Genomic DNA, 20,776 nt, shown 5'->3' with positions numbered 1-20,776 from the left:
CTTACCAGGTATGAGCCTTCGGCAAGTTGTTGGTGCTGGCATCGATCTGGTGTATTGTGAACAGTCGCGGGCCTGCAGCACCTGCAGATCCAGTAAAGATGAAAGTTGATGCTATGACATGGCACAACCCTGAGAGGCCACATGTGTAGCATTACCTATGCCCCTGCAGTGCTACAGAAAGCGAGTGCGCAGCCACTTCAACAGCTTGGGCACTACCAAGATGCTGAAAGGGCTACAGAAGCCAGGGCAGGGGTGGGGACAGGACTCATTAGAGACTAACTGGTTCAGAGAGGCATGAGTTTTCCTAGGCAGCAGCCTAGTGCATCAGATGCTATGACTGGACCTGCAAAAAGAAGAGGTTTTGCTAGAAAGGAATGTCAGTCCAAAGGAAAGGGATGGGGAGAGTGAAGGGATGCTGCTGAGAGAGGCTAAGGGTGGTTGAATAGAGCAAGGGTGGCTGACCTGCAGCACAAATACCACAAGCAGCCCCTGCGTATTGCATTCACCTGATGAGGGAGAGGGTTGTCAGCACAGCAGGGAGCAGAAAGGAGAGCAGCAGATCAGGCAGGGAGCAGAAAGAGCAGCAAACGGGAGGGGAAGGAGACTGGAGTGGCATTCAGGGATGGTGTGGGGTGTCATTTCTGGTGTGGCATGGCCTGCCTCACTGGAACAGGGATATGGAAAGCAGCACACTGAGCGACACGGGGTAAAGAGCGGCACTCCTGGGTAGTTAAGTACGGGGTAAGAACCCACAGTCTGCTCCGACCACACGTCGCGCGCTCCCGTCCGCAGACATTTCTGGTTCCACAGTTTCACATTCTAGTTGGTCTTTAACGCTTGTTGCTTAAGGACAGCTCCTTGCAAGAGGGGACAGGGGCACAGCTGGCTTGCTCCCTGGGCCCCTGCCTGGGGTGAGCTCCCACAGAGCCCTGCTGTGCTCAGCAGACCCGGAAGCCCTGTTGCTCACAATCAGCAAAGCCTGTACACCTGCAGCTCTGCACAGCCCTGGTTCAATTCATCTTTGCTGTCATCAGCCCTGGGGAACCTGGAGGGTTCGCCTTTGAAGCAACTTCCCCCTCCAGCAAAGGGGTGGGATGCTTGTAACAGCCCCGCAGTGCTGCATTTTAAGTGTTACAAACTGCTGCGATACTTCATGGCACAACAGAGTCAGACAGCCAGTGTGTTAAAGGGCGAAGTCAGAAGGGAGTAAGAAAAGGCCAGCAGCAGCAGCAGGGAGGGAGGGAGCAGATCAGAGCAAGCAGGGAAAAGCCATTTCAACACTTGCCCTCAGACAGGTTCTGTTTCTTTCACACAGGCCTGACACGAGCAAGACTGTCCAAGCCAGTGAAAGAGATGCAATAGCAAGGCACTGATTAGCAGCAAGGAATATACACCACCTGGTCCACTCAGCCTGTGTCCGGGTGGGATGATGTCGGTTATGAGTGTGGTGGGGTGTGTTAGCGATAGTTGCACTCTATGACACTTAATACAGACGCAGTCATAGCAGTGCAATGTATTTCTCCCTCCCATACTGAACTGGACATGCTGGTGAAAACTTCCTCCATCTTGGGGACGTACCACTTCAGCTATTCTGAAATATTTAACACAGTACAACTTTGTGTAACCAAAGTCTCCACAGGCACAGCTGGCTTTGCGTGGGCCTCCTGACACCAGGAAACAGCATGGGATGCAAAACTCTAGTTGATTATACCAGGGAAGGAACATACAGTAATGGTAGTACTAGCAATCACCAACACAGCGTAACAAATTTATACAGTCTGTCATGCTGTGGGTTAATCATAAAGGATGAGTTAAGTGAATCTGTGGCTGCCTTCTGAACTTATACAGCAACATGGAAAGCTTGAGCACACAAAAATGGAAGGCATCATCTATACCAGCGGGGGGCCAAACTTTCTGGCAGGCATGTACAAATTTGCCCAGAACCATCCCCATGTGCTACTCTCACCCCCTTCCCCTGCCTGATCTGCTGCAGATTGCCCACCCCTCTCCTATGCAGGTTTCAGCTGCTGTCACCAGCTGCATTTGCTTAAAGGTACTAAAGCTAATTAAACCTTAGTCTTGCACAGCAGTTCCCAAACTGTGGGTCACAACCCCAAACTGGGTCACAACATCAGCAGTTGGGGTTGGGCTCCCAGGCAGATAGGAGATGCCTTGGCTTGGCAGCTATGGCAGCACGGTGCTCCCCCCCACACCAGGTCCTGGCTGCTGGTTCACGAAGCCCCTGGTGGGGAGGGCAGCATGGGCTCTGCTCCAGGCCCACAGGGGAGGGAGGGAAGGAGGGAGAGGGGAGACCGGCTCAATGCTCCGCTCTGGCCACAGCAGCTGCTGTGGCCTTCAGTGGGCAACAAGTACGGCTTAGGTGCTGCTGGGGAGGGAGGGCAGGGGGCTGCAGGCCCTGGCCCTGGGGAAGTGGGGGCTGCGGGCTGGGAGTGAGAGGCACTGGCAAGGCCAGGCAGCTGTGGGTTGAAAGTAAATGGTAACAGTAGGGCTGGGGGTCAGGAGTGAGAAGTACCTGGAAGAGTGGGTAAATTTCTGTAAACAGTAATTGCTATCAGAGGGTTTTTGTTCAGCTGGAATCCAACCCGCCCATCTGCTAACGAAAATACTTCTAATCTTGAGAGATGCGGGAGAATCACTGAGGCCACTTTGGCACTGTCCATCTAGCAGTGCAGCTGACAGTCAAAGTCAGAGGCACTCCTGCAGAAAGGCACAGCTCCTACTGGAGCTCAAAAGCCACTGGCTAATGAGGCAGATTTTTTCTGTAGTTACTTCTTGTTTTTTTGGGCCGTGGAGTGAATGGTGGACAGCTGTAGAGGAGGTGAAGTATTGCAATGAAAATAAATTAAAAATCAGACTGTTAGGTGAAAAAGCTAGAGATTTGATTTCTAAAATTTACTTCAGTTAGTAAGAAACAGAAGTGCTTTTATAGGGGGAAAGAAGAGAGCAGTTTACAGCCAGGAGTCACCAGGGAATGGGCAGGCCAAGAGAGAAGAGCAAGTGAAATGTGATGCCAAAGAACAGCCATCAGACCACTGAAAGTCCCACTGCAAACCAACAGCCTTGTTTTCATGGAAGGTTTTTGAGGCAAGTCCCGTTCCTTCCCCATGTGCATCCAGTCTAAGTTGGTTCCAGCAGAACTTTTACCTTGTAATGCTTTAAAACCCTGCAGAGGCACTCTGGACGAGCCGGTCACAAACTGGAGTAATCGTGCTCTCCTCTCTTCATCAAAGAACTCCACAGCTTTCCAGAACCATTTCACAATGTTGCTGTCTGGGGTACAGTGTTTTAACCTAGTATTTGCCTTCCAGTCATTAACATCAATCTTTCCAAGTCCACAAATGATGAGCTGTTAATAATCATACACATTATCAGTGCTCAAAAGAAATTACATAATGCCTAACCATCAAAAGAAAACGCATGCTTAAAAACTTTCAAAATTTACTACCAATGAAAAGTTATAGCCTTGCTCTGGTTTTAAAAAATGTGGAATTACATCATTGTACTCTGTTGTAAAAAAAATATATATATGTCACATGCAATCCATTTCTGAAATGTCAAATTCTAGCTTTTTTTCCAGCCAGAACAGCCCAGGTTCCTAAGCTTAGAACAAAAATAATTTACAGATCCTGAAAGTGTCCTGTGATTCCAGATGTACAAGTTCTACCTTCACCTTTGTGCATGCAAAGGTCTACCAAGTTTGATAAGACTTCTTCTGATGGGTAGCCCAGGGTGTAATTTGGCTTTCAGAATTCAATCATCTTCCCCCTCCCATTAAACAGTACTTTCTAGTAATACTTTTCCATCTCATACAGTTACAAAATGAATGAACAAGTAAAATATACTTTGAACTTCAAATGGAGTATACCATCTGTCCTCTGCTTTCACAGAAAAATAGGGACAGAAGGGACCTTAGGAGGACATCTAATTCAACTCCCTGCTCAGGGTAAGATCATCCAAGTGTCTGTCTAACCTGCCCTTAAAAACTTCTAGAACGGTGATTTCACAGCCTAAGTAATCTGTTTCAGCACTTAACCACGCACCGTTAGAAAGTGCTTCCTAATAGTAAACCTACCATTTCCCTAATTGCAATTTAAGACTATTACTTTTGGTCCTGTCCCCTTTGGCCACTGAGAACTGTCTATTATTTATCACCCTGTTCACAACCACTCTTAAGATGTTTCAAGGGTGTTTCAAATCCCTGCTCAGTCTTCTCTTCCGGACTAAACCTTAGTTCTTCCAACCCTTCGTCATGAGTCTCATTTCCTAGGTCTTTAATCATTTTTGCTGCTCACTACTGGATTCGCCACATGTTGATCTCATCTTCTTGAAACACAGGGCCCAAAATAGGAAACTCAAGATGAGGCCTCCCCAGTGCCAAGTAGAGCTGAAGAGCCACTTCCCTTGACTTGCAGGTGACATTTTTGTTAATACAATGCATTATGCTGTTGACTTTTTATTTTTTATTGTTTTTGCAACAAGAGCACTTGTTAACTCATATTCTACTTAGAGTCTACTGTAGCTCCAACTTTATGCAATACTACGGTCTAGTAATTCATTCCTCAGTTTGTTTTTGTGCATTTGCTTGTTCTATGCTAAATGCACGACTTTGTATTTGTCCTACATGAATTTCATTCAATTCATTTCATACCGGTTTTCCCATTTATCAATGTAATTCTAGACCAAAATCCTCTAAATGTTGTTGCATCTTAAATAATAACTTCCATGTTGTGAACATCTATGTATGCATCATTACTGCACCTGAACACGTATAGTGAGTAGCCACAACTAAGTCCCTACTTGATTTCATGGAGTCTCTGGTATTCTCCCTTTCCACAGTTAAAAATTCCATTTGATTTTTCATCACTTTGGGGATGGGTGGCTTGCTTTGTTTTCTGGAAGGTTGTTGTGCAGATGGTAGCATCAATCTTCTGAAATGTTTGCCAAGAGCAAGGTTTTGCAGCATTTGTGAAATAAGATCATACTTTGGACTTGCCATTTCCTCCACCAAAAACCCTTCACCCCCTTTCCTCAGGCAGCAGTTAAAAGACTATTTTGGATTTCGCTGTCTGATCTGCTCAAAGTCTAACAGCAGAAGAGACCGGTTGTCACTGTATACTCTGTGATGACATCTCTAGCAAAGAACACAAAAGAAAGTGCGAGTAGTTCTCACTTTAGCCATTTTATAAGCCAGCACACTCACAATGGCTCAGAAGATGTGGACAATCACTGCAGGGCAAGAGAGAAAGCCCAGATGTAGATCTTATATCCAATTTAAGTTTTTAAAAATGTTAAACTCTGTTCACTTGTCCTTAAGGGGTGCTCTATTCAGCATGACATTCTTCTCTGTGCATATGGTACAGCATATGGTGGTAGTGCCAGGTAGTGTTTCTTTAAAAGGTATGCACCTTTTCCTACACCAGGGCTGTTCAACTTCTAAGTCAGGTGAGAGCCCTGGGGCCACAGATCCACCCTTTACAGACCACCAGTGAGACAGCCCTATCCTACTCTGCAAAGTAACTTGAGAAAATTGTAGATACCCTGATCCGAAATCATCTGTTGAACAAAAGTACAAGAGAGGTATCCCCATCCTACGTAACCTGTCAGAACTGACCAGAAGAAAAGTGGCATCTTCCACAATAGCTGTCCTATCTAGCCTCCTATAAGTCATTAGCAAAGTCAACACAAACAAAAGGACAAACTTGAACACTGCTCAACCCAATAGCATCAGACAAATCACAGGAGAGAAAGCTGCTCAGCTGACAAACCCAGCTACTGATTTTGTGGGAGACGGACAGAATGGAGGATGTCAGAGAAATCAGCCTCAGAAATTCCAGGGCCTGAATGACCTTTTGTGTTAACTGTATTTCTTGTAACACTGCACCTGCAAAACCCCAAAAGCACAAGGGAGGCAACTTATCATGTTACTTAGTCTCAGAAGAATGCATCAACCTTTTATTGTTACACTTGACGACATAACACAACAGTAATGTACTGACCTCTAGCTCTTTCTCATCAAATGTCTTCAGCAGATGTTGTGGGATTACTTCATTAAATCCTTTCTGCAGGGCCAGAAACTGTGCTTCAATTCCTCGTAAAAATCGCCAGTTTACATAAAGCCTGTAAGCAAGTGCAAATGTTCTGGGTGGAAAATACATTCAAGCACAATAACCCTGCAGTTTGTCCAGCCAAAGAAACAAAGTTACTGACAGCAATTCAGCACAACAAAGCTACTGTACTGGACTTTCAAAAATACGGGGCACTGCCTATTGGTTCAAACAAGCCAAAAATCACACCTAGGGGAAGCTTAGTGGGGGGAAAAAATCCCACCACATCACCCAGAAAACTCTGTTTGAAAAACTGATGATTAATACCTGACATATTCTTTCTTATTTTCCTCTGTGACAGGGATGCTTTTGCCGTTCGGTTTCAGTTCATGCTGAATAATTTCCCCATAAGCATTGTGTTCCACACAAAATGTATGGTCCAAGACTCCCGTAATGTCATTCTCACTTGGGGGAAGAAACAAGCAGAGAGTTCAGTGAAGATGTTCTCTACAACTGCATTACACACACAAACACACACTTATGAGACATGTCAATTTAATTTTCAATCAGATTTGCTTTCAAACTATTCGTCAGGAGCTTAATTCCCAAACAGCCTATTACTGTTTTGTTATTGTTAAATTATGCACAACAACACTACTAACTTTTTCAGTGTCACATGTTTAAGCAACATGCTATTGCTATTTAGCATTCAACATGATCAGCAAATGCAAAAAGTTATAATTTGGAAAAGTTAAGTCTAGTGACTAACAAAATGCAATCTGCATTCAATATTATTTTCACACATGTTCACGTCTAACCTGAAATCCCTCCTTTTTTTTTTAAATAAAAATTGTATACATTAGAAATGCATGCTGTAAAACCAGCTGCCTTAGTAGAGAGCATGTGGAACACAGAATAATTTAATTTTATTCCAACCAAATTTAAATGAATGAATTACACACTAACTCAGAGGGCATACTAAATATTATTGTAATTATGAAATGTGCATACTAAATATTATTGTAATTATGAAATGTGCAATACATACAGTATCCAGACTAAACTGTTATGAAGATCTGGGTCAACCAATTCCATATCATCCAAAGTAATTGGCTTCCCTAACAACTGCTTATAGAAAGGCAACGTGAAGCCCCCATCAATATAATGTCCATGAAACACAGCCATCCCCATAATCCGTCCAACAAAATGGAAATACGATAAGTGTTCCTGGAATTGAAAGACAAATGCAATCAACTTATTAGACTTCCCAAGAGAACATTTGCTGAATTTCAAACTCAAGAAGCAGGACCTTACTATCAAAAAGTTCTAAACATTAGTTCCCCACAGTCCTGAGATTTTGCTGCTAAGCGCCAAGACAACTTGATTTTGTGATTTCCACTGAGAAATGCCAACACTTGGCACCAAGATTAAGGAGAAATATTTCATATTCTTTCCTCTACTCACAGTGGTATAAAAGGACTATGTTAACTGTACAAAATCCACTTCTAGCAATACTAACACGAGAATTAGATAAAGTCTTAAGAATACCCAACATTTAACAACATTTCTGGGCCACAAGAAAGATGATTTACAGAAGATGTCACTGTCCATACCGGGTTAACTGCAGAGTCTGGATTGATTTGCAGTGTGTAGATATCATCTCGGGAATACTGGAAGAGGCCGTAATATGGATTCAGCATTTCATGTGATAACAGGTAGAGCCATTCCCTGGAGGAACAAGATAATTTACCTTAAGTTGTAGGCAAACATTTCTATACCGAGAAACTATGCAAAACTTAAGGTTTTCAACTTTAATATTCACAATGAACAACAAGAAATGAAACTAAAGCCATATTTAGACGAGCAGAAAGCATCCATTACCTGAAAACTGGCTGACTTCCCAGCTGTCCAACCATTTTTTTCCCTCCCAATCTCACTTACTCTCAGAGTTTCTGCTTCTGTTTCTCCTTCTTAGGCATTATACAGTTAAGACAAAGTTGCACTGTGTGTATTCTACTCACTGTAGAGCATTGCCGTTTGTCAGTCTACTGAATATAGCCATTACCTGAAGGTCTTTACGTTGCAGGCTGCAATTTAAAGCGCTAAATAAATTTGCTTTGATTGGTAAATATTAGTTTAAGAAGGCGGAAAACATCCATAATATTTCACACTGCCCCTTTACTTTGCTCCTTTGACTGCCCATCAAAGGAGAGGGTGGATGACCCAGGGCATGCTGACTGAAAGCCAGGCTGGAAAATAGACTAGTTGATGGCTAGAAAATGTCATCATATGACATGCGTCAATTCTAGTTTTGCAACATCATTCTGCTACAACTTCTGGTTTAAATCCTAAAATTCTTCTAATCTTCAAAGCTAACTTTAAGCACCAGAAATTGCACTTCTATATTTTAGAAGGGATGGGCATATTCGTATTTACAATCATATTACAGAAGCCTCAGTAATACTTTTTCATGTGTTACAACGCTTGTAGCTATTTTCCCCAAAATACTGACTTTTTATTATTTTTTTTTAAACACACACACAAATCATAGACCACTAATTAACTTTACGTCCCAACTCTAGTAAATGCTAATGTTTTATTTTAAATCCTAGTCAAGGCTTTATATTTAAAACTACAATATTAGGCTCATTTTTGTTACCAAAGATTTACCACAAAATAGAGTCCTTAATGGTGTAAATGCTCAGTGATCTAATGCTGGAAACGGATGTAGCCTTTGTGTAACCACAAGAAGGTTTATGGCGGCACAAAGCCCAAACAGACCTTCATATCCCTTGTGCCACAAATGCCCCAAAGGGTGCCTGCAATGTAGGTGGTAAAATTTGCGCTACTTTTTGTGGCAGACATCTGCTTCCATTATGGATGGAAAGCATGGGCAGTCTGCACTCTCCAGTCACTTTGGACAGGCCCTCCCAGGGCTTCAGGGGCCCAATCCTGCATGCCCTGGGAATTTCCCTGCAAGATCAAGCCCAAGATGCCATGGGAGTGCATGCCTGGGTTTCTGGGCTTGCAGAACCCAGGGATCCCACGGTAGGGGATACTGTGGGCTTGCACATCACACTGCCCTGCCCTGACTCAGGACAATGGGCAATGTCTGCATCACCCAATGAAGCAGGCCAGCTGTGCCACTACACACCTCAGCACAGCTGGTCCTGCTCCAAGGACAGCATCTGTCTATAGCCTAATTTCACTAACCAGAGAAGATGGACTTATCTTCAGTAAAGTTACAAGAGGCACATCTCACATTTAAGACACATCTATACTAAAGTTTGCATGATAATTCTCCAAAAAAAAAAAAAAAAAAAAAAAAAAAAAATCAGAAAACTGAGGGACATCTTGTTGGCATACAGTTAGTTACTAGAACATATTTTAAAAACAACCCCCTTCAAAACAGACAGAGCTTAGAAACAAAGCATAGGTAATAAATACACTGGACAGTCTGGCACATGTCTTTGTTTACCTGGCAACCCCTCCATAGTCAAGGCCTTCTTCTCCCCGAAATTTTATCATTAATCGCTTCCACAGGTCTTTAGGCCTCATCTTCATGACTTGCCGGTAAGACTCCTGAAATTATATGGCACGTTGTCATATTCACCACTATTTAAAGATATAAAGGCTATTATTCTCTGCTATAAATAATTAATCGTGCAATTCTCAGACCCTAAAGCAGAGGGTATTCCTTGATTTAGTAACTAGCATTTTTCAGATAACAGATTCTAACTGACATTTTCTACAAATAGGGCATTACCAGTCAAATAAAAAATATGCCAGAAAAGCTTATACCCTTCAATTGCTTGTGGTATGCAGAAACATTATTTTTTGTTTTATTTTATCCTCCTGTAGCTTCCACAAGTAATTACAAACTGTAACTGTGAGTAAACTGCTTAGGAGATTAGATGTCCTATATAAGCCCTTATTTTTCCTATCTGACAAGACAACAAACATGGGCATCTGTTGCAGGTGAGTACAGGAACAAGTGTGCAAAGAAGCATTTTAAAGAACATCAACTCCTGCAAGGACCGAATGGCCTCTGCTAGTCAGAAATCTGCAGACCTAGAGTAACTGTGTCAGTAACACCTGGACACTGGTGTTTGGAAAGGATGAAGAAAGGAGAGTAGGAAGTATATGAATAACTGGCAACTGAAACAAGAGTATGTCTTCTGTGCACTTGCAATATCACACTCCCAATTTTGCTTCTCAGACCAGCAGGGCTTGGGTGTGCCCTGGAGCCAGCATAGTTATCCCCAAAAACAGGGGAACAGACTCTATGCTCCTGTGCAGTGATCCTCCCCTTTCCAGCTGATTAAGGAGTGATGTGACAGTCTCCAAAGGGAAGAGCCATCCAAATCCTCCTTGGCTAGAACGAGTGACTACACTGTAGGACTTTGAAGGGTGAGGGTGGAGTAAAAGGTGTGGGAAAAGAGTGATGAAATTCTCAGGGAGGCAAACTTCTCCAAAATGACAAAAGCATATGATTAATGGCACAAAATTCCAGTGAGAACATTGTGTGCCTGGGTGTCTCCTGTCCCTTGAGAGTAATTGCATTAAATTCTCTAATTTTGGAAAAATCTAACAAGAAATATGCTGCTTAGTTAAATACTGCAGATCAAAGCTATTCAATGTGCAATTTACTCAAATCCTATTTGTATGAGAAGGGTGTAGAATGTCTTCTTAAATCTATAATTTACCCTGGTTGCCATACATATCTGGGAAAGAGATTAAATGCCACCTCCACCAAATACAAGTCCCCAACCATATTCTCTTCTCAGCCTTCACCACACCACGTACCGCCCCACTTATGGGTCTCTCCCTCCCCCACCTTCCTCGTTGTGTCTGGTAAAAACAGGTCAGTACGTGGATTACCTCAAAAATCTCTTCCCTGGAGACCTCGATACGACAGTGGCCTGCTTGTGGTTGTTGCTGTGACAATTCTTGTCGCAGAATCTTAAGTTTCTGCACGAGGTCTCGCTTATATCGCGGGACAGTCAGACACTCAGCCTCATCCGGAAGCTGGCACAAGGACACTACCTGCTGCTGCTGTTGGTGCTGCTGATCCTTGAGCTGGTTCTGACGGCTGAAAAGCATAAGCATAGCTGTTTTCAGACATTCAAGTCATATGCACATTATTTTCCTCTCTAAACTTTTTCAAGTTTTGGTATTTACCAAAACAAGTTCTAATAAAATATGGTTAACTACTCTCATTACATTTAAAAGGAAAAGTTCCAGGGCAGCTTGAGGAGAAAAAAAAAAAAAGATTTTATCCTGACTAGAGACATATGCTTCTGTCTTTCTTGGCAATTATCAGCTAGTTTTAGAGTTTGTTATTTCCATTAGTGCTAGCTACAAGGTATGTAAAAGGTTATAGCACTATATAATAAGGCATTATCCATACAGTTTTACTACCAAGCTGCTGACACTGAATTTCTCAGATACCATTTCCAAATTTCCTTTGCGTGTTTTACTTTCCTCCATTTTAAAATTCAGGGATATGCCAAGCACTACACCTCTAATCTACAGTCAATACCACAGTCTGTTTTAAAAGGCTTGTCTGAAAAAGAGTAAGCTTACAAAAAGATGTTTGTACTGGCAGCTTGGCAAGGACTTTGTCCCTTGTACCTGGACTTGTCTGGACCACAGGAATGCAGGGAGTTCACATGTAACTAACTGGCACAGATAAACAAGTATTTTTACAAGCAGTTCTAAAAGATTTTAGAAAGCTCACTTCTAACTGTAGAAGTGAGTTAATCTTGCTACAGATGTATAAAAGTGTCCTCCTTGCACACAGTAAGTGGACATTGTTTATTTGACTTAGTTCTTTTCATAAGGCATATCAGAAACCACAGAGAGAAACAGCTACATTTTACTTAACCAATAAGGAAAAAAACCTCTATGTCAAACACAAAATAATATAGTGAATTTACTGTATAATGAAGGATTCAGGATATTTTGCAGCTGACAATAATTACATTATTTCTCAAAACTCACATACCAAAAATATTAAACATTTTAAAATGGCATAAATTTAAGTCTAGTGTCTGTTTTGAAACAAGATCTACTGGAAAGCTCTCCATGAAGTACTGGCCAGACAGAATTCATTTCCAGCAGGCTTTCCACCACTGCAGCATTCAGGGACGGCCATTTAAAAAAAAAAAAAAAAAAAAAATCAAGAATACCCCCCAAAAAGAATCCTCCCAACTTGCTCCCCAGTTCTGATGCCCATGAAGTTCCTATTGTATCCATTATTTTAATGCAGTTTTTGCAGGGTAAAATAAAGAGGTAAAACTGTCACCCTGTGACCAAGAAGGTCACCACAGATCTTCCACGACCTGGTAGATACTACAGTTTAAGATCCACTGTAATAAGGGACATTCCAAAAATCACACAGTCACTCAGAGCTTAATGGTAGCACACGCTTTTTCAGGGCTCTAAGGAAGAAAATGTTCTACTACTAGGCCTTTGACCACAAAATGAATTAACCATTATCTGCCAGAAGCACTCAAAATAGCAGACACAACCACCTAAAAGACTTCTGCTAGATCAATTTTTTATTAATAATATTTTGTAATGAAATGTACATTTTGATCATAAACTAACTGACTGAAGGGGGAAAATACTGAGGAAATGCAATTAAATTTTCCTCCCTTTCCTTCTGTTATTGCAAATCTGCTCTAAAAATTATCAGTCTAAAGAAAAAAGAAAGGGATTAAAATAATTCAAGGAGGAAGGCAGGCAACACAGCTCAATGTTATCCTAAAGCATGCTAGTTGGCCAAGGTTAACCATGGTCTCAAAATCCAGTCTTCTGTGTTTCTGTAGTCCCCATCATTTTTACCTTGTGCCATGAGATGTGACCATAGGATTCACATTATATACATTTCATCTACTTGAGGGTAACTTTTGATGATGAAGAAATTTAAAAGGAATTCATTATTTTATTTCCTGTAGCACATTCTAATACCATAAGGAACAAGCCAGTAAAAACATCCCTTGTAATAGGCCTACCAGAAACGTAATACTATATACCTCACTAAAGTTAGTAGCTTGTAGACACGAAGCCAATTAAATTCAGTCTTTAATGAAAAGAAGGAAATCTGTAACATCAGCATGAGTTACAGCACTTGAAACGACAACAGGGTTGGAAGGAGAAAAATTAAATAGCATCAGCCAAATCTGACCAAATATAAGCACAATGAAGCCCTAGCTAAATACTTATTAGCGTTTAAGATAATACAGCTATTGCTAGCATTAGTGTTTTACCATCATTTCTTACTTCTGTTCATCGCTGGCTTTTGATATTTACAACACTGGAAAACTGATCATTTCTGTCTCCAAAGCTATATACTCAATGAAGCATTTAACTATTTCAGCTCTTAAACCAAAACACTCTTCCCATATCCTGGTACAATACAAGAATAAACACCAGAAAAAGATTTATCAGGCAGCAAACTTTGCTGATGACACTGTTGGTTGAATTTCTGAAATCCTTTCCTGATGAAAGACAGATGTACAAATGAAAAAGTATTTAAGCACGTTGCAATAGCTCTTACAGCTTAAAGAAGTGCAAAGTACGGTTCTGTGGTTTTGGAGCTTGCAAATCAAACTGGATTTTCCTGATGCAAAGCTAGCTGCCTTTTGTGAGCCATAAAAACATGTCAAATCAACTATTAGATCATGGCTGGCTTATAAATATGTATGAAATGGCAACTGGAGGACCTAAACAGACTACACCAACCAAATACTCTCTAATTGTCTGAAAAAACCCATTTAATTGATTTTGCTACAAAAAGTGACTATATTTAATTTTAAACTAATCTGTTATGTTCTGGGTGTGTGCAGGTTCCTAAAATATACCTGGGAAATTCAGGTTCAATGTCAGCAGGCAGCTAAAGCAGCATGGAATTTAAATGCTGTTAAAAAAAAGATTTAAAAAAAAAAAAAAAAAAAATCAGATAAAAAAATTTTCAAATTACAAAAATTAACCGTTTTGTTTCGCAAAAAGCCAGCTGGTGTGCACTACAAGGACCTAAATCAAATGCCCATAAAACACAAAAATGTAATCTTGAAAACAGAAAACATTTTTCCTCTTATGTCCAGCTGAAGTCTCCTCTCTCACCACTCTGGATTCCAGGGATGGATCATTCAGACAAAAATTGTTGGCCTTAAACGGTTTGGGACAACTTTTTAGACCATGTCACAAGACACACAAGAAGTTTTCTGGCCATTTTTGAAGCCTGGTTTGTTCTTCTACCTGCTCACTCTGGACACGATCTCCTCTGCTCTTCCCTGTGACTGACAGCCATGAGGAAAACCTATTGCTACCTCTCCCACATGCCTCTTTGCACTGGTTGCATATGACTTTTTTGTCCACTCCATTAAACACCTCAATAGTATTATGCAGGTATTTCCCAATACAACGGCATTATAAAAGGTGTTAATGGGAGACATAATACAGTCAAATTCCAATAGCATACATTTGTATGCGTCTTGGTTTCTATATTTAGTGAGAGAAAAACTCCTCCAATGGGAAATTAAGAATCCATGAAGAATTAAAGTAAGAACCAGCATTCCTCAGAGCTTTTATTTTTCTTTTCTGCTTATTTAAAACACTGTTATCTGCAAATGCCCAGTCACTAGGACATATGCCCTAGGGGGAGTTAGTGGAATAAGTCATATTATATCTATCTATCTATATATATATATATCTATATCTATGTCTATCTATATATATCTTCCGATCTTTCCCTTTATTTAGTAGCAGTCTATCTTCCAGCAAGTACTATTTTCCGGTTCAGAACATTTTGAACCCTCTTACTCAAATGATGCTGGACTAGAGACAGGAGTTAAAAAAATCCAGATTATGAAAGAGGAATTAGCTACCTGCTGTCTTGCCCTATGTATTAATCTTTTATTTTAATTTTTTTAAATTATAGCTTCAAATACTAAAAGCTACAGGCAATGCAAAAAGGGGAGCAGGTGCTGCTTCTGCTGCCTCTAGGGAAATGCCACTGTGCCATACTGTACCTAGACAGGTGCAATATGGCATCTCCCTTCTACTCAGTGGCACTCAGTGGCAGGCCCCCACCATCAAGTCACAGTGGCTACAGCCCTCAAAGGACAGTAGGGTTAGAATAAAGTAAATCAGGACTCTCTTCTTGCGCTATGTTATAGGGCAGACATTTGTGTGTATGTTATAACACACACAGGTTGGAGGCAAACTTTTGTAGAAAGTTCATATAACACAGACAAAAAACACCTTAGTTTACATCAAGCACTCTCAAGTGGCACTTTCATTTTAAATACTAAATTAAATACAAGCCGGACACTTGAGATGCTTACTTTAAGACTAAATGCAAGTTAGCAGATAGCCGGGGATCTGTAAACTGCGTTGTCCTGTTGTTATGGTCAACAAAATAAACTCTGCCTGTTGCTGTATTTCGGATCTCCCATCCAGGAGGCAGTGGACCAAGCTCTTCACAATTGATGTTGCTAAGATCCCTACAAAAACAAATATAAAATGAAAAAGACCTCAGCACTTGGCCTCTGAGCCAAACAAGTGTAAATGTAACAGAACAATTCCATGAAGTCTGAGAAAATGTATTGTTTCAGAAACTTGATCTGTTCAGCTGGAATCTCGACTCCCAAGCCCACCAAAGAAAAAAGAAAAAGCAGCAGCACATGTGCCAGTATACAAGCCTCAGGAAAACTTACCAAATAACCTTCATTTTTACAAAATAACTTCAGACATTAATTTAGTACAGGCTTAAGACAGAAATAAAAGCAGCTGCCATATCTGCCAACAAGGGCTGCACCTCTATACTAGTTTTGACAGCAAACATTTTTTTAAATAACATTAGTCATGTATGGAACTCTGAATCACATTTAAAAACTACAAAACAATATTGCATTTCTGAGTGGTTCTATTTTGCATGAAAATTTACGTACGCAATAGGCACCCATGCCACAGGCTGCTTCCGACCGCTTCAAAAAAAGCATACAAACAGGTCTTTAAACAAGGTGAGGATACATATACACATCACAATGCCATGCTGTGAAGACAAACCCAACCCAGCCCTGCCCTGCCAACATACCCAAAGTTGGCTTTGTTCAACTCTATTGAACCTAGAACATAAGCTGCTTTTGTAGATTAACTTAACATGAATGCTTGGATTTAAAAAATTGCAGAAAGTTATTCCTGAATTCCTTCCCGACCCTAACTGCTAGGTTCATATACACATCCATATTTCATCCTCAGATATGCCAGCCCGATTTCTATTGATATGCTGGGGAACACAGCATAAAAGGATGAAATATGGGCCCCAAATACATTGATTGTGGGGTCTGTTTCACTGCATTTTTATACAACTAGCTACATTTCAGTTTTCAGTGCATAATTTTGTATCTGTCTGTAAAAGGTATGGTATTCAGATTCTAACATGTTTATTGAAAACCTACCACTTGCACTATGCCTCTTGTAAGCTCTTGCAGGACATAAGCACAGTGGTACTGCTTTTCATTCATAAATGAGTACTGTTAGTGCAAACAGTTACAAAAGTGAATTAAGGGTACTCAAAAGTTTGCAAGTTTAAAAAAGGCCCAGCAAGGGCATAAGCTTCATTAGAGTCCCGGCTCTGGTGCGAGACGTGCGAGTGTAAGCTCGCTGAGCCCCCGTGAGCAGCGACCCCAGGACCCCCGACAAGCCCTGGCCTGCCGGCAGGTAAGCAGGAACCCATGGAGGGAGGGACCTAGTCAGCTGGAAGCAGGCTAAGTGGGCCGAGGAGGGTCACCCCCCACCCTGGCTCCTACTTCACCCAGCCCCCCAGGGAGCCGCGTGACCGGAGCCTTGCAGACAGGCGTGCTCCTAGGCCCAGCACGCGACTTAGCGCGGGAGTTTGCCTCAGGCCCTGCCTGTGAGCCCCCCCAGAGTAAGCAGTCCCAGCCGTAGCCAGCTCACCAGCGGCATGACATGGATGGGCACATGCTGCACCCCGAGGGGTCTGCAGCCCCCCATCTGGCACCTTGGAGACCACCACCCAGACGGAGCCCATGGTTCCAGGCTCCACACAGATGGAGCCCCTGGCTCTTGGCTGCAGGGGCTGCCTGTTGCTTTTTCAGGCTCTGGGGCCAGGGAGCATGGCCACCTCCCTTTGTGGGGTCTGCTCCTTACTGGGGTCTCTGGTGCGCCAGCTGACTCCTACTGCCAGGCCCTTCCCCCCGGGAGGCAGAGGATAGACCATGGTCTCCCTCCAGGAAAAGGGAGGACTTGGGGGCTCCCTTACTGTCCAGCTCAGGGCTTGGACCAAGGTGGCGAGGGGCCCTAAGGCCCGCCACACCAAGGCCCCTGCCCCGCTGGAGCTTTGCAACAGGTATGAACCTCTTGCAGCCCCAGCAGAGCCTGCTGAGTTGCCAGCTCCTGCAGGCAACACAGAGGACACTGTATCTACTCCCCCTGCTCTCCCCAAGACCAAATGCAAAGTGTTTGTCATGGGAGACTCCATCCTGAGGGGAACTGAGGGGGCAATCTGCTGCCCCGAACTCTCAGCTCAGGAAGTTTGCTGTTTCCTGGGAGCCTGCATCCTAGACATTGCAGAGAAGATCCCTGGGCTCCTCCAGCCCACAGACCACTATCCCACGCTCCTCATCCATGTGGGCACCAATGACACGGCTTGGAGCGCTCCCAGCCAGGTCATGAGGCGCTACAGGGATTTGGGAGCGGGGCTAAAGGGTCTGGGGGCACAGATGGTGTTCTTGTCAATCCTCCCAGACTCAGGCTATGGGCTGAGGAGGGAGAGGAGGATCCAGGTAGTAACCAAAGACTGTGGAAAATAAAAAGTCCTTTTTTTAGATATGTGGGGAGCTGGAGGAAAAGCAAGGGCAACACTGGACCCCTGCTGAACCAGATGGGGCAACTGACAACTGACGCCCAGGAAAAAGCAAACTTGCTAAATGGGTACTTTGCGTCAGTTTTTCCACCAGTTCCATGGGGCGGCCCTGCCCACTGCGGGTCAGGGAAGCCCAGGTGAGAGGGATTCCTTGCCCTCCATCGAATCTGACCTTGTGAAGGAACACCTCGACAGGCTGGATACCTTCAGGTCAGCCAGCCCTGATGGGTTACAGCCAAGGGTACTCAGGGAGCTGGCGAGCATCATAGCTTATCCCCTGGCATGGATCTTCAAGAGCTCTTGGGGCTCTGGTGAAGTGCCCAATGATTGGAAGAAGGCCAATGTCATGCCTGTCTTCAAGAAAGGGAGAAAAGTGGATCTGGCAAACAACAGGCCCATCAGCCTGACCTCTATCCCGGGGAAGGTCTTGGAAAAGATTATCAAGGAGGCCATCCTTAACAGACTAGCTGAAGGCAATATCCTGAGGGATACCCAGCACGGGTTTGTTGCGGGTAGGTCTCGCTTGACCAATTTCATTTCCTTTTATGACCAAGTGACATCACCTGGACAAGGGGGAAGAGATCGATATTGTATATCTTGACTTTAAAAAAGCCTTTGATCTGGTATCCCACAATCACCTCTTGGCTACACCAAACTCTGAGGTAAAGCATCCACACCCGAGGACAGGAGGGTGATCCAAGAGGATCTTGACAGGCTCATGAAATGGGCGGATGAGAACCTGATGGTGTTCAACACTGAAAAATGCAAGGTTCTCCTCCTAGGGAGGAAAAACCTGCACCATGCTTATAGGCTTGGTAGTGCTACGCTGGTTAGTACTACAGATGAAAGGGACTTGGGGGTCATGGTTGACCACAAGATGAACACAAGCCTTCAGTGTGATGCTGTGGCTAGTAAAGTGAGCAAAAACGCTGGCTTGCATCCATAGATGCTTCTCAAGCAAATCCCGGGATGTCATTCTCCCCTTGTACTCGGCCTTGGTGAGGCCACAGCTAGAGTACTGCATCCAGTTTTGGGCTCCGCAATTCAAAAAGGATGTGGAGAAGCTTGAGAGGGTGCAGAGGAGAGCCACGCGCATGGTCAGAGGTCAGGGACCTTACGATGAGAGGCTGAGAACCATGGGGCTCTTCAGCCTGGAAAAGCGCAGGCTCAGGGGTGATCTGGTGGCCACCTATAAGTTTATCGGGGTGCTCATCAGGATCTGGGGGAACATCTGTTCACCAAAGTGCCCCAAGGGATGACAAGACTGAATGGGCACAAACTCCGCCGCGACGTATTCAGGCTGGACATAAGAAAGAACTTCTTCACTGTCTGAGCCCTCAAGTTTTGGAATAGACTGCTGCTGGAGGTGGTTCAAGCACCCACTTTGAATGCCTTCAAGAGACATTTGGATGCTTATCTTGCTGGGATCCTATGATCCCTGCTGACTTCCTGGCCCTGGGGCAGGGGGCTGGACTTGATGATCCTCTGGGGTCCCTTCCAGCCCAAATGTCTATGAAATCTATGAAAGTAGCAGAGTAAAATGAGATAATCTATGTAAGTCTTTTCAGATTGAGCAATAGATACTAAGCAAGTAGGGTGTTTTTACACATGCTCCGGGGTGGGGGAGGACAGAATTTTAATTAGAGTGGTAATTAAAATGCTTGCAATGTCTCCTGCATTCAGCGTCCCACATTTCAAAATGGCAGCAGGTACATGAACTAAAGCTCATTCGACGAGCCTGCCACCAGCCTGAAACACAGGAACATTGAATAGATGAGACGCTGAAGCACGCGGGAGTGCTCGGATTAGACTGCTCCAGCAGATGTGATTAATTTGCTCTGACGTGTTCTAATCAGAACGCATCAGAGCATGTGTATAGGTGCCCATAAAGTTCAATTTTGTTCAAAGTGTTTTAATTAATGGCTAACGTGTAAACTCACTGACCCAGTGGTTCCCAACCTTTTTCTGCTGCGACCCATTGCTGGGAGTAGAATGCGGCGGCAGCGGTGACCGGAGGGCAGGGGAGCTCCCACATGCGGCGCATCTTGTCCATTGTGTGCGGTGCTGCCGGCATTGCACCCACGACCCTCATTTGGGTCACAACCCGAGGCTGGGAACCACTGCACTAGCCTCTAATTAAATACCTTCCTTCCCCAACTATGACTAAACACAACAACTCCCATCTTCAAATTCCAGTTTGAGAAGCTTTTGTTGCTCTTAATTATATAAAGAAAGGGACCAAAGACAATAGTTACTTTTTCCTGCCACCATTCCAAAATAATAGGGTTTTAGTCTGGTTTAAAACATTTCAAGAAAAGAAGCTTCCCTATTTCCTTAGAAAATAAAGCTAAGCTGATAATAATAAAGATAAGATAATAAAGCTAATAATGCATCTTAATCCCGTATGGGATTCCTCTCCTGATATTCCTCTTACCCTTTTCCCTCTCAATTAACCATATTACTCCCTCATCCCTCCACCATATTAACTAGTGTTATTAGGATGGATCTGTTCAGAGTGGTGGCAGCCACATCTATGCATTACAGGAATTACAGATTTCTCTCTTTTCTTGGGTCCACAATTTACAGCTATAGATATGAGCCTGATGCATGAGAAAATGTAGCTGTCTAGCTGCCTGACTACACCTACAAGCCATGTAAAATGTCTATATGCCTTCATTTTCAACAGCAATTATTTAAGGCACAAAAAGATGTGGCTAAATTAAGGGCAATTTACAAAGTACATCCCATATACAATATAGAGACTTTTTCAAAAAGCCAATGAAGGTAATACCGCCCAGGGGGCATAAACGGTATG

The 20,776-nt window shown here is 43.1% G+C and overlaps 1 protein-coding gene across 1 annotated transcript in view; it reads right to left on the bottom strand.

Annotated features, from left to right (window-relative positions):
• The window catches only part of SMURF2 (SMAD specific E3 ubiquitin protein ligase 2), a 97,464-nt gene that overhangs the window by 4,095 nt on the left and 72,593 nt on the right, over positions 1 to 20,776 (bottom strand). Inside the window, exons 10-18 of the mRNA XM_019542377.1 lie at positions 15,419 to 15,577; positions 10,947 to 11,157; positions 9,544 to 9,647; positions 7,679 to 7,793; positions 7,114 to 7,292; positions 6,393 to 6,530; positions 6,018 to 6,138; positions 3,166 to 3,367; positions 6 to 81 (exon numbers count right to left, since the gene is read on the bottom strand). Coding sequence (XP_019397922.1) covers positions 6 to 81; positions 3,166 to 3,367; positions 6,018 to 6,138; positions 6,393 to 6,530; positions 7,114 to 7,292; positions 7,679 to 7,793; positions 9,544 to 9,647; positions 10,947 to 11,157; positions 15,419 to 15,577 — 1,305 coding nt within the window. The remainder of the gene's footprint in view (positions 1 to 5; positions 82 to 3,165; positions 3,368 to 6,017; positions 6,139 to 6,392; positions 6,531 to 7,113; positions 7,293 to 7,678; positions 7,794 to 9,543; positions 9,648 to 10,946; positions 11,158 to 15,418; positions 15,578 to 20,776) is intronic.

The sequence above is a fragment of the Crocodylus porosus genome, unplaced genomic scaffold (genome assembly GCF_001723895.1).
Source record: "Crocodylus porosus isolate Cpor-Errol unplaced genomic scaffold, CroPor_comp1, whole genome shotgun sequence".
NCBI lineage: Eukaryota > Metazoa > Chordata > Crocodylia > Crocodylidae > Crocodylus > Crocodylus porosus.
This window is presented reverse-complemented; position numbering and strand designations above follow the sequence as displayed.